The 12,614-nt window shown below is 46.5% G+C and overlaps 1 protein-coding gene across 5 annotated transcripts in view; it reads right to left on the reverse strand.

Annotated features, from left to right (window-relative positions):
* Positions 1-5,260, reverse strand: part of CDC42BPB (CDC42 binding protein kinase beta) — a 120,975-nt gene extending 115,715 nt beyond the window's left edge. For 3 of the 5 annotated variants that reach the window (XM_075065696.1, XM_032771630.2, XM_032771628.2), the window contains exon 1: positions 4,612-5,258. In XM_075065696.1, coding sequence (XP_074921797.1) covers positions 4,612-4,789 — 178 coding nt within the window. In that variant the 5' untranslated portion in view covers positions 4,790-5,258. Of the gene's footprint in view, positions 1-4,611 lie in introns of all 5 variants that reach the window. The other 2 variants (XR_004372461.2, XM_032771629.2) reach the window with 2 other exon arrangements.
* Positions 5,261-12,614: the final 7,354 nt, after the last annotated feature.

Below are 12,614 nucleotides of genomic sequence, written 5' to 3' on the forward strand. Positions count from 1 at the left end.
GTGGTAGTGGGGAAATGAGCCCTTTTTCAATAAAAAGTTAAAAAGTGAGAAGAAATGTGAATAGCTAAAAGCAGAAGAGAGATCTGAACTCCCTTCCTGGCTTCCAGTTCAGCTCACCTTCCCCCACTAAAGGTCTTTTTATGGAACCTCTCACCCCCTCTTCTCTTCCCCAGACTCAGAGCTTGATTCAATTGAAATACTACACTTCCACACACTGCTTGCCATAGGAAAATTAGACTATCCTGAGTCAAGAAGGCAGCCTCTTGGCTCAGTTCCAATGGGACTGAAGCCACGAGGAAGATGACCAACCCCTACATTCTAACAGTTAGGAAACAGTGAGGAGATGAGCAGAAGCTTTTGGCACAGACAATCAGGAAGCAGCAATCAGAGTTCCAGGGACAGAGCAGCTATAAGCTCCAGTGTTAGGGACTCAGCAGCCATGGGAGGCAAGTTTATAGAAATTTTGGTGGTGCCCAGAACCCACTCCCCCCAGCTCTGCCCCCCCCAACTCCGCCCCCTCAAACTCTGCCTCCACCTGCCTAAGGCTCTGGGTAGGGTTTCAGGGGGGAGGTCTGGGTGCAGGTCCTGGCCTGAGGATTAGGGTGCAGGAGGGCTGCAGGCTTTGGGAAGGAGTTTGGGTGCTGATGCAGGCTCCAGGCTGGGGTATGGGGTGGGTGTGCAGGAGGGGGTGAGGGCTGCAGGCTTTGGGATGGAGTTTGGATGCTGGATGCAGGCTCCGGGCTGGGTGTGCAGGAGGGGTGAGGGCTGCAGGCTTTGGGATGGAGTTTGGGTGCAGGCTCTGGGCTGGTGGTGGGGGTGTAGGAAGGGGTTAGGGGTGCAGGCTCTGGGAGGGAGTTTGGGTGCTGGGTGCAGGCTCTGGGCTAGGGCAGAGGGTGGGTGTGCAGGAGGGGGTGAGGGGTGCAGGCTTTGGGATGGAGTTTGGGTGCAGGCTCTGGGCTGGTGGTGGGGGTGTAGGAAGGGGTGAAGGGTGCAGGCTCTGGGAGGGAGTTTGGGTGCTGGGTCGACTGGGGGTGGGGGTATAGGAAGGGGGAGGTGGTGCAGGCTGGGGCAGAGGATCAGGCTGCAGGGGAATGAGGGGTTCATGATGTGGGGTGGCTCAGAGCTGGGGCAGAGGCTCAGGGTGCAGGGGGATGAGGGTTGGGATTGAGGATGAGAGTTTGGGGCATTGGAGAGGCTCAGGGCTAGGGCAGAGTGAGGGCAGCTTGCCTTGCCATTAGTGGATGGCAGGCACTGGGACCCTGGGGCAGCAGACAGCAGTTCTGCAGGGAGTTGATCTCTGGCCGTGTGAACAGGCAAGGACACGGCGGAGGCGGGATGCACGGGGAGGGGTGGAAGGCGGAGGAGGGAGACCCGTGCGGGTCGGGAACCAATCCAGGCAGGGCCAGGGGAGAGACCCAGCTCGAAATATTGCTGGAGCAGGGCACCCGGCCCTGAATATTCCTGGAGCCCGGGCACCTCGAGCCCATATAACCCGCCGCCTATGTCAGCAGCTTCTGTAAAGTTCTGCAATTCTGAGATGGTCATCCACTGTAAGGAGCTGTGGCCAGCCTGGTGGAGTAGATACGGTAATGCACATTCTTCTACTGCCCCAGAAACATGAGCTCCCTTGTGCCAGGCTTAGGAAGGGTAGCTCCTACCCACTATCCGCCAACTCAAATGTCTTTGCTTCCTCCATATCCCTACAAGCCATAGGAAATACTGAGATAAATCCTGGTCTGTCCTTCCATGCCCAAAGCCTCCTTTCACTTGTCAAATTAAGAACCTATGAAAATCCATGAACAAAAATTTCCCTTAGAAGTGGTTACATTAGGCTTTGTCTCACAGGAAAGTTGTTCAGAGGTGTGGAAAATAAACCACACCCCAACGACAAAAAAATTTTGCCAATGAAAAGCGCCAGTGCAAACAGCACTTTGTCGGCAAAAGAGCTCTCCTGCTGACAAAGCTACTGCCGCTCATTGGGGATGGAAGTCTTTTTTGTTGGCAGAAGAGCTCTCTCCTTCTGACAAACAGCGGCTACACTGTTGGCTGTAGTTGCACAGCTGTGTCACTAAAAGGTGCGTAGTGTAGACATAACCTTAGGTTATGTGTAATATCCCCCAGGTTAAAACCTAAACAAAGAAATGCCAGTTATAGGTCCCCTCTTACACAGCACATTTCCTTTGACAGTGACAAACTCCATGTTGTCAGAAGGAACTTCCTTCTGCCTCCAACTGACAAGGAGACACGTTGATCTCCCTCAAAGTATAACTACAACCTCATACTTCCCTCCAAACATAACAGGTTACATTCAACTTGTGCAGATCAACCCTGAAGGTTTGCTAATACTGACGAGGCTGTAATTAAGACTTTGCATTCTACCACAAGGAAGATTTGTGTGTCATGTGTTGTGTTTCTTTATTACACCTCTACCTGTATATGATGCCACCTGATTATATCCGAATTAAGACGCAACGTGGTAAAGCAGCACTCCGGGGGGGGGGGGCTGCATGATCTGGCGGATCAAATCAAGTTCAATATAACACGGTAAGATTTTTTGGCTCCTGAGGACAGCGTTATATTCAGGTAGAGGTGTAGCTGGAGGCAGAAGCAAGTTCCTACTGATGAGGAGTCCATCAGTGGAAGTATGCTGTGAGCGTATTAGGGTACAGATAAAAGGTGTCCCATAATTGCATTTATTTGCTTTATAAGGCTTGCACAGTTGGGGGAGAACATATCAATCGACCTGGATCATCTTTAAAGGTTGTTTTTTGTATATGAAACAAATATACAGAAGTACATTTGTAGACCAGTTTCCTTTTCAAACTGTTTTGACAATAAACTTCTATCCCTACTTACAAATCCTATAGCACCAGACGGCAGCTTACATGCATTATTAAACAGCTACTTTGTTACATTAAGATGGCCAACAGTTATTGATTTGATAGTACCACAATGCAACAAATATGCTGCTATTACTAGCCATACTTCACATCAAGCCAGTAAGCTTTTCATATTTATTCAGTGAGTATGATGCATAAGAATAGGAGAACCAATTTTACAAGAAGTAACAGATTAGTATGTCATGAACACATTGGATGACAGTATGGTGGTTGTCCAATAAGAGATGATCACTAAAGAACTATAGAGAAAGTACCTTATCCTTCAGAAATCACCGTGCCCTAACCTCTCTTCTCAATCTCAGGGCTAGACTATAAACAGTTTGTTACAGTCATGGTTGGTAACTTATCTGCATGTAAACTCAAAAAGTGAAATGATCATACACAATTGTTTACAAGAATGTGGAAACGGAATCCACTTTGCAGATGACATACAAAAAGCTCCCAACACAAAACAAATGAATAATGCACCCATAGCTGCAGACTTGCAAAGCAGATGCAATAAAGTGGTTAATTATTCAGTTGACAATCACACTACTGACATCAACAGAAGACTGCAGGAAGTGAATCCCTTTAGTTTGTTAGCATATAACAAAGAGTGCTGGCCCCCACAGAAATTAAGGAGAACCAACTATTCCAATATTTTAGAGCACTAGTCTAATATTAAGGCATTTATTCAGATAAAGGAGTTGACTTCCTTACAATCCCTTCCCCAAGAGGACCATCTTTTTAAAAAAGTATTTCTTTAAAAATTCACTTCACGTGTGTGACAAAGAGGATAATGAAAGGTGCCCATGGTCTTGCAAGTGTTACTTCCCCAGCAGTTTTTTATCCCATGAAGAAAGTTAGTCACCTTCACCACTCAGTATTTATTTCAACAACCCAAACAGGTCAGTTACTATCACCAATTTAATGTAAATCAGGGCAGTAGTTCCAATCCAGCAGCTATGCCAAATGACTACCCATAAATAAAATTCCTAGCGTAGTCAGGCACCTTTACAAGAAAAAGGTTTTATTCTATGTGCCACCACCTGCGCCTGACTTTCCTTTGTCAGTAGGACTGTGGATTTTCTGTGTGTAGATTGGTTAGTACACCATGAAACTAACACAAATAATGCTACTATCACAGGGACTGTCTGGAATTGCCCCTTTCTTTCAGATGTGTGCTCAGACTAAAAAGTGCACTCTAAATGGCAAGTGACCTCCCCACACACACATCCCCCGTCCCGCCCGTCAACTGATTATAACAAATCCGCCACAACCAGGGCACAAAGCCTTGCTAAATAAACAATTTCCTGGCATACTCCTGCTGCCCCCACCCTTTCCAGGTAGGCACCGGATTAGCCTGACATTTCAGGCTAAGCCAAGCGGGGTTTCAGGCCAAGGACACTCCGGGGCCACTCCTTTTACTCGCTGCCAGGCAGCTCATTTGGAAAGAAGGCAGAGCTGGGAGGCGGTGGTTACGGGGCTTCAAGGGTCACATCCTGGCGGCTAGGGTGTTACTAAAGGAGATGTCACACTCAGTGGGCGGCCTCTCCTCTCCATGCAAAGCCCAGGGTTTAAACCCGGGGCGTGGGGGGATGACTAGTCGGCGCTGCCCCTCCCCAGCCAGCTCTCCCTGGTCCAGGGCTGCTCCCAGCTCTGGGGCTTTGCTCCCCACCCCCACCGGCGATCCCTCCATCGCCCGCCCGCCCGCCCCCCCATCAGGCCTCACCCCACTCGAGGAAGTCGGAGACGTATCGATCCCTGCGGAGCGGCGAGTCGCGACTGCACTCGGTGTAGAGCCCGACAATCAGGTCCAGCAGCGTCTCCACGCTCAGCGCGCTCTCGTTGTGCCGCGGCCCGTCCAGCAGCAGCTGCTCCAGCATCTTCAGCCGTACCGTGGCCGACATGGTGCCGCCGGGCGGAGCCGGGGCGCGCCGGCCCGGGCAGGGGGATGGAAACCTGCAGAAGCCCGAGGCGCCGCCGCTTCAGTGTCCCCGCAGCAGCGGCAGCACCATCCGCTCCGCGGCACTCGGCTGGGCGGCCCGGACCCGGCAGCGGCGGGGTCTCCTCCTCCCCCTCACACCGACATTTTGGGAGCCCCCCCGGGGGCTGGGCAGCTGTTTCCACAGGTTCTGCCCCAGGCCCGGCTGGTCCATTGACCGGTCCGCCCGGACTCGGCCTCCGCGCCCGGTTTCTCTCAGCGCCCCGGAGTCCGCTAGAGGGAACGGGGGGCCGCCGCGGCTGCTCCGCCTAAGGGGATTGGAGGCCTCAGGTAGCCAGGGGCACCGGCGACTCTTCAGCAGTGCCGAACACGGTTCTGTCCGGAGAGGCACCAAGCTGCCCCAGCCGGGACCCAGAGCTACGCCCACCACGCTAGCGTCCCCACGCACGGACGTGCGGGGCGGGGCGAAGCCCTATTGGGGAAAGCCGCTTGCCGTAGTGTGAAATGAGGAAGGGGCGCTATCAAGTGTCTTTGGAATGAACTCAGCAGATTCGCCACCCGTGAGCGGCGGCGAAACAATGTTACCTGGCAATGGAGGGGACGTGGAGACTTTGGCGTCTCCTCAGCAGATTCGCATCGGCTGGTCCCCTCTGTCTGAGTAGCCGCCGTGTTGGTCTGTAGCCGCGAGAAGAACAGGGGGACTTGTGGCACCTTAGAGCCTAACACGTTTATTGTAGCATGAGCTTTGCTGGGCTGCAGCTCATCTGCCGCTAGGAGAATTGTGGCAGCAGCTTTGGGGGGGCTCAGGTAGGGCCAGCGGGTGAGGTAACCCCGGGAGCCCTGCGCAGTGGGAGGGGTTGCGCTGAGCTGCCCAATAAGGCAATAGGATCCAGCCTGAGGGGAGCTGTGCCTGGAGGGCCTTCACACGCGATGGCGCAGCACTGCGGGGCCGGGACAGACTTCTCAGGGTAGGGATTTGAATGCGTCTGAGGGTTACTCCATCGCAAAACCGCCACCCAAGCTTTAGTAGTGGGCCATCACACTGGGGGAGTGCTACACTGCGATCCAAGGTAATTCACTGGTAGTCAAGCTAATACAGTAGGTTGTCAAAAAAGAACATATAGGGTATTTTATTTAGCCCAGAACAAATGAATTTGATTCCAGTTACCTACTAAAACATTACACAGATGAAAATATAATAAAGTATGTATAAGAGTTTGACTCTACACACACACACACTCTTTCTCTCAAGTAAAAAGTAACAAAGAGTCCTGGGGCACCTTATAGACTAACACACATATTGGAGCATACGTTTCCACCACACGCGTCTGACGAAGTGGGGATTCACCCACGAAAGCTCATGCTCCAATACATCTATTAGTCTATAAGGTGCCACAGGGCTCTTTGTTGCTTTTTACAGATCCACACTAACACACCTACCCCTCTGATACTTACTATTAAGAGTTCTTAACTACATATATTTTTCTAAATGAAGAAAGATATCTATACCTATCTCAGTCTGCACAGGCAATTATAGGGTTGTTTATTATATCTAGTTCTAAGTTCCCCTTTCCCCAAATATCTCACTGACTTGAGTAGTAGATAGTACCTAATCTCTGAGCCACAAGCACCGCTCGTGACCTCCTGAAAGAGAAAGTCTCAGCCCCAGTGATGCTTGTGGTAATGCACATTAGACCAGACCCACTGGAACTGCAGTATTTTTGGTGCTCCTATTCTGCATCTCTGGGACAACATGAACCAATGATAGGCGATGACCAGAACAAATACTCAGGAGCCAACATTCTGATACTCAAGAACATGCCATCAAACATGGACTGACTTGACTAGCCAGCTTTAAACTAAGGGACCCTCATCTGTATGTCTGTCTGTCTTGCTGAATCGCCATCGCTCAACTTACTCTTGACTTCCTTCTGTTCCTCTGGCTGCCGTCTCCCACCATGTCATAGGTCTCACCCCCACTCTGAACTTTAGGGTACAGATGTGGGGACCTGCATGGACACTTCTAAGCTTAATTACCAGCTTAGATCTGGTCTCACTGCCACCATCCAGAATTTCTGAGTACCTGGATCACTCCCTTTCCCCCCTAAAAAAACAAGCTTCCCCTCCCTGGGTAGCCTTGAGAGACTCCTTCACCAATTCCCTGGTGGACACTGATCCAAATCCCTTGGATCTTAAAACAAGGAGAATTTAACCATCCCCCCTCCCTTCCCCCCACCAGTTCCTGTTGAGTCCAGATCCAATCCCCTTGGATCTTAAAACAAGGGGGGAAAAAATCAATCAGGTTCTTAAAAAGAAGCCTTTTAATTAAAGAAAAGAAAGGTAAAAGAAAAAAAAACAACCTCTGGGAGACAGCATACAGCTGACCTCACAGACAACAGATAGAAAACACAGGATGTTCCCCATGGCAAAAATCTTAATACATACAAGAATACCCAAATTTGATAATTCCCTTAATGGCACCAAGACAAGTTACAAAGAAAATAAACATAAACCTATTTATCCCTTTCTAAAACTTACTACTCTGATAAGAGGCTGGTTCCTTGATCCTTCTCACTCTCTGTTTCTCTCAGTTAACACAGACTCTCAGTTTCTCTCCCTCTCTCAAGTTCTACAATGCCTGCCTCTGTCCGTCAACTGTCTCCCCTCTTCTCCTCCAACTATCACTTCCCTTCACTTAGGAGGGGGAAAATTAGTGCTTTCACCCTGAATACACCATAAATCCTATGTCCCCATGGAGCATGGAGTCAGGGCCAGATGGAGTATTACATACCGGAAGGTATCTCCAGGCATCATGGCCACTTGGGGGTCCAATGGAGCAATACATGCTGGAAGTTCTTGTTTTAGGGGACATTACCCCCCAGGCATGATGTCTTTTGTAGGACACAATCACTGTGAGCCACAGATTGTGATAACATGCTGGAGATGTTAGTTGGTTCCACGGATTGTGACCACATAGAGACACTGTCTGGCATGTTGGGACCTGTCATCTCCATGGCCTACTCATATCCAGATGTAGAACTGTATGCTGGTACCTGTCAGCCGCATGCACTGATACCACTTAGCAAGTGTGGTCTCAGATTGAGACCACAGCTTGTCTAGTGGTCAAATTGATTATACTAAAAATCTGCACTTCTAATGTGTAGGGAAGCTACTATGGAGTTTTTCTACTTTTGTTGTCCCGTTCCCTTGCAAAAAGCATTTTACACAGAAAAGAGGTATTTTTATCATTCTAACTCTCCATTACTTTCTGGTTATAGAGAGATCTCTCCCCCTAAAGCTAGTAACTCCATTGTTACATCTGGCTGTACTGCCCTAAGCATTTTAACTGTCAGAATTGGCTTACTACTGCTGCTGAACTTGAATGGAGCTCTTGGTATTTTCCACTTGTTACTTCCGTTGTAGATCTTCCTTGGAATGAGTTGATCAGAACAAAGGGTTAAGAAAGGCAGAGGTTGAAAGACACTGAAATAGGATCCATCCTTCCACTTCTTGTCCCCTGCTGCAGGTGAAGGTAATCTGAGCCACTCTCAGCAGAGAAGGTGGTGTACAGGGAACTGCAATTGGATGCAGTAATACATACCCATTATTTGTAAATTGTGTCTGCCTCATGTTATTGATGACCCAAAAGTCAAGGGGTCCAATTCTTTTGGACCCATGTACACCACTTTCACTGTGACACTTTTCAGACTTACCTGAGGTGTTTGGGTTACAGGAACTGCATTGAAGTCAGTAGTTACTTCTGGCTTACTACAGTGTGAGTGGAGAATCAGGTCCAAGACTTGGAAAGATGGAGGATGGGCCAAAAGATAATAGTGATGCCTGCCTTAAAAAGTTTAGGATTTCACGTCAGACCAGCACACAAGGTCATTTATTAGAATGGGGATACTGTAGCTGCTCCATGAGAAGTTAGATTTAACACACACACACACGGATAAGAGTTTTGTATTTTTCAGATAGTGCTGGGTTTTGACACTAAGGACTACAAGTACAAAAAAAATCTACCTAGTTTACAAATAACATCCTATGTACATATTCAAACACGTTTTTAAGCTTGACTGTGTAGTCTAAGGTATACTGATTCTGTTACACGTGTGCCAATTCCACATACTAAAAATAGACGTGATTTGGCTAAAATAAACGAAATGAGGCATCTTGCATGTTATTTCTCCTGTTACATATTTTGGTGGAAGAGTACTAAATTAGCTGCTACCAAGAAAGACACAGGCCTTGTCTACACTATTGGGGAAAGTCAATCTAAGCTACGCAATTTGAATTACATTAGTAGCGCAACTCAAGTCGATATGGCTTAGATCTACTTACCACAGGGTCCACAGTATGCTATGTTGATAGGAGACGCTGTCCTGTTGGACTTCCCTTACTCTTCTTGTTCCAGTGGAGTACTGGAGTTGACAGGAGAGCAATCTGTGGTCGATTTAGCGGGTCTAGTGAAGACCCGCTAAATCGACCCCAGTGCATCAATCATCGCAGCGTGGATCCTCCGGTAAGTGTAGGCAAGCCCTTACAGTCACCCTGGATAGTTCTCTGAAAACTTCAGCTCGTTGCACAGCAGCAGTCAAAAAGGCTAACAGTAGGTTAGGAACTTTTAGGAAAGGGATAGAAAATAAAGAGAAAATATCATAATGCCACTATATAAATCCATGGTACACCCACAGCTTGAATATTGTATGTGGTTCTGGTTATCCCATCTCCAAAAGGTTATAGTGGAACTGGAGACGTTTCAGAGAAGGGTAACAAATATGATTGAGAGTATAGAATGGCTTCTGCAGGAGGAGAGACTAAAAAGATTAGGGCTATTCAGCTTAGAAGATGGGGAAGAGGGGGGATATGATAGAGGTCTATAAAAAACACTACACACACACACACCCCGTGCTATTTACCCTTTCACACTATACAAAAAATACAGGATCTTCCAATGATATTAGTAGGCAGCAGGTTTAATATGGAAAAGAGAAAGTACTTTTTCCACACAACACACAATTAACTTGTGGAACTCATTGCCATGGGAGGTTGTGATGGCCAAAAGTATAACTGGGTTTAAACAAAGAAATAGATACGTTCATCAATGACTGCTAGCCAAGATGGTCAGGGATGCAACCCCATGCGTGAGGTGGCCCTAAGCTTCTGACAACCAGAAGCCGAGAGAGGAAGGCAGGTAGATCATTTCATAATCGCCTTGTTCTGTACACTCCTTCTTAAGCTCTGGTAGGGGCCACTGTCAGAAATAGGATACTGGGCAAGATGGACCATGCTCTGACCCAGCAGGGCAGCTCTTATGTTCTAACCCTGCTTTTTATTGTTTTTTCTTACTGTAATCTTTAAAGTTCTCTCTTATTTCAAATCTAATGCAAGCAGAGGGGGTCTTGTTCATATGTTTTCTGTAATTGTCCTTGACTTGCAAAACTGTCAACGTAAATCCTTATAGATACTGTAAAGGACTTTCAAATTCCATCCAACTCAGGCTTTTTGTTCTTTTGTTGTACTCCATGAACTTGGTAACCAGTAAAGAGAGAAGTTCTGATGGCAACAGAAAATAGTTATGTCACCACTTTGTGACTTTATGAAAATCCACTCTCAGATCAGTTTTGGATTGAGGAGAATACAGTACAGAAATGGGAGAGACTATGGGCAGACAGATTACAAATGTATTTTGTATCCTTTCTATCCTACCCTTTCATGCTAAAAAGGAAAGAAGAGGGGTGCTCCAGTCTTCTCCTCAGTGACAGAGTCCCTCCATATAAAGGTACTTCTTAAAAGCAGAAGAAATTGGGTTTGTGCTCTATTGTGCTTCTCTATGATGTATACAGAAAAAGATGTTTATTTTTACTTCTGCTTGTTTTTACATTAAAAATTTAATGGAAGGCTATGAATTGGAGAACCTAACAGATGCATGAGGTTTAAAAAAACCCAAGCAAGTGAAACCTTTAGTTGAGGGGAAAAGTGACTGACTTGGGAGAAAAAACTATTTTTGTTAAGGTCCAGCTTCCCCTCCCTTTTTGAATTAGGGTCTGAGAAAGTTCTAACTCTGAATCCAAGTCATCTAAAGAATCCTCCAGCTAATGCAGGGAAGACAAGGCTTCACCTCTCTAATATTTTGAAGCAAAATAAAAATAAAGACTGTTGATTTATTTATGATAATTAAAACAGACACATTCAGGCCTTCTTTAGATATAAAATAAATGCAACTAAAGGCTTAACCCATATATTTCAAGATGACCTGCAAAGGAAAAAGATTACTGTAAAAATTTGCACTGCCTCCATCCAGCCTATAAGTCCCACTCTCCTAAAAAAACCAAGAAAACCCACCACTTATGGATGTGCTTAACTTTATGGAGGGAGTTACTGCATCATGTAAGCCAGCTCTTGTTACTGGTCTAATCAACTTAACATTAAAACACCTGCACCCCCCTGTGAGCCATCTACCCTAAGAATTCTGTCATTGCTATCACCATTGGAGCTGAGCTGGTGATAACACTAGTGGGAAATTCTTAGAAATTGTCCCTAGTGTAAACAGGACCTCCATGGCTTCAGTAGGGATGGTGGATGTTAGAACTCTGCTTCTCTGTTCCAGCTTCCAACTGACGTGCTGCTTTAGGAAAGGAATCTCCTAAGTGTTTTTCCTTTGTACACGATGATAAATCAAACAGCTTCTAAGGAAAGGAAGTTTCTCAGAGAGGAAGTGGGAGGGACTAAGGAATCTGTTCATGTGTTTTCCAGTTTTAAATAAATGCTTCCTTATAACCATGACAAGGACACAGGCAAAAATCACTTGGAAAACTAACTCCTATTAAGTGCATTTGCCACCAGTGTTTGTACTTTGTTCCAGTAAATAACCTGAATATATATCTCACGAAGTTTAACTTGAAAAAGTTTGAAGTGGAAGTTAAAGTAAAGCCTTCATAAGGCAGTCCAGGGATATCCTCCCCTGGGAAATATTTTCAATATTTCTGTCATCAAATATATATTAGAGTTTTTAGATGTATTTGTATTAAGCCCCAGAGGTCTGTCCCCTCTGGCAGGTTTGTTAACAGAATCCAGAGAACAAATGAACTCCATTAGAGGCAGAGAAATCATTCAACCTGGCCCTTGAATGTGGTAACAGAACTTCCACAACAGCTTGAGTCCCTCCAGCACAATGCAGTGGCTCTACCAAGCTTCCTCTCAGACTATCTTCTCCAAATGATTTGTGTTAGTTTAGAATCCCCCATGAAATGCTGGAGCCTAGCTCCCTGCTGTTATCTCAGCAACCCTCCAATGTCATTGATCCAAATGTTCCATGGCTGCAGGCAGCTCTAACATAAGGACCACAAGATTGATCACTTCAATTTTAACTTACTCCCTATTCCATTAACATTTGAAGAACAGCATTAACCAAGGAGGACAGTTGCTGCCATGAAATCCATTATGGAACTGTCATAGAGCAACCTTGCCTTTTCCCCCTTTTAAAGTCCCCAGAAAATCCACTGCAGGGTTTCTTGCTTAAATAACACCCCTCCTTGGGGCCAGTTTATTACCAAAACACAGTTTATTGAATCCCCTACAGAAGTCCCAACATCATACATCTGTTAGATTCTCCAGTTCATAGTCTTGCATTAATTTTTTTAATGTAAAACAAACATCTGTTTCTCTTTATAGATCAGAGAAGCATAACAGGGCACAAACCCCATTTCTTCTGCTTTGCAGGTCACTTTTAAGAATTACCGGTACCTTTATATGGCTGGACTTTGACACTGAGGAGAAGCCTCCATTTC

This window comes from Chelonoidis abingdonii, chromosome 4 (genome assembly GCF_003597395.2).
Source record: "Chelonoidis abingdonii isolate Lonesome George chromosome 4, CheloAbing_2.0, whole genome shotgun sequence".
Taxonomy (NCBI): Eukaryota; Metazoa; Chordata; order Testudines; family Testudinidae; genus Chelonoidis; species Chelonoidis abingdonii.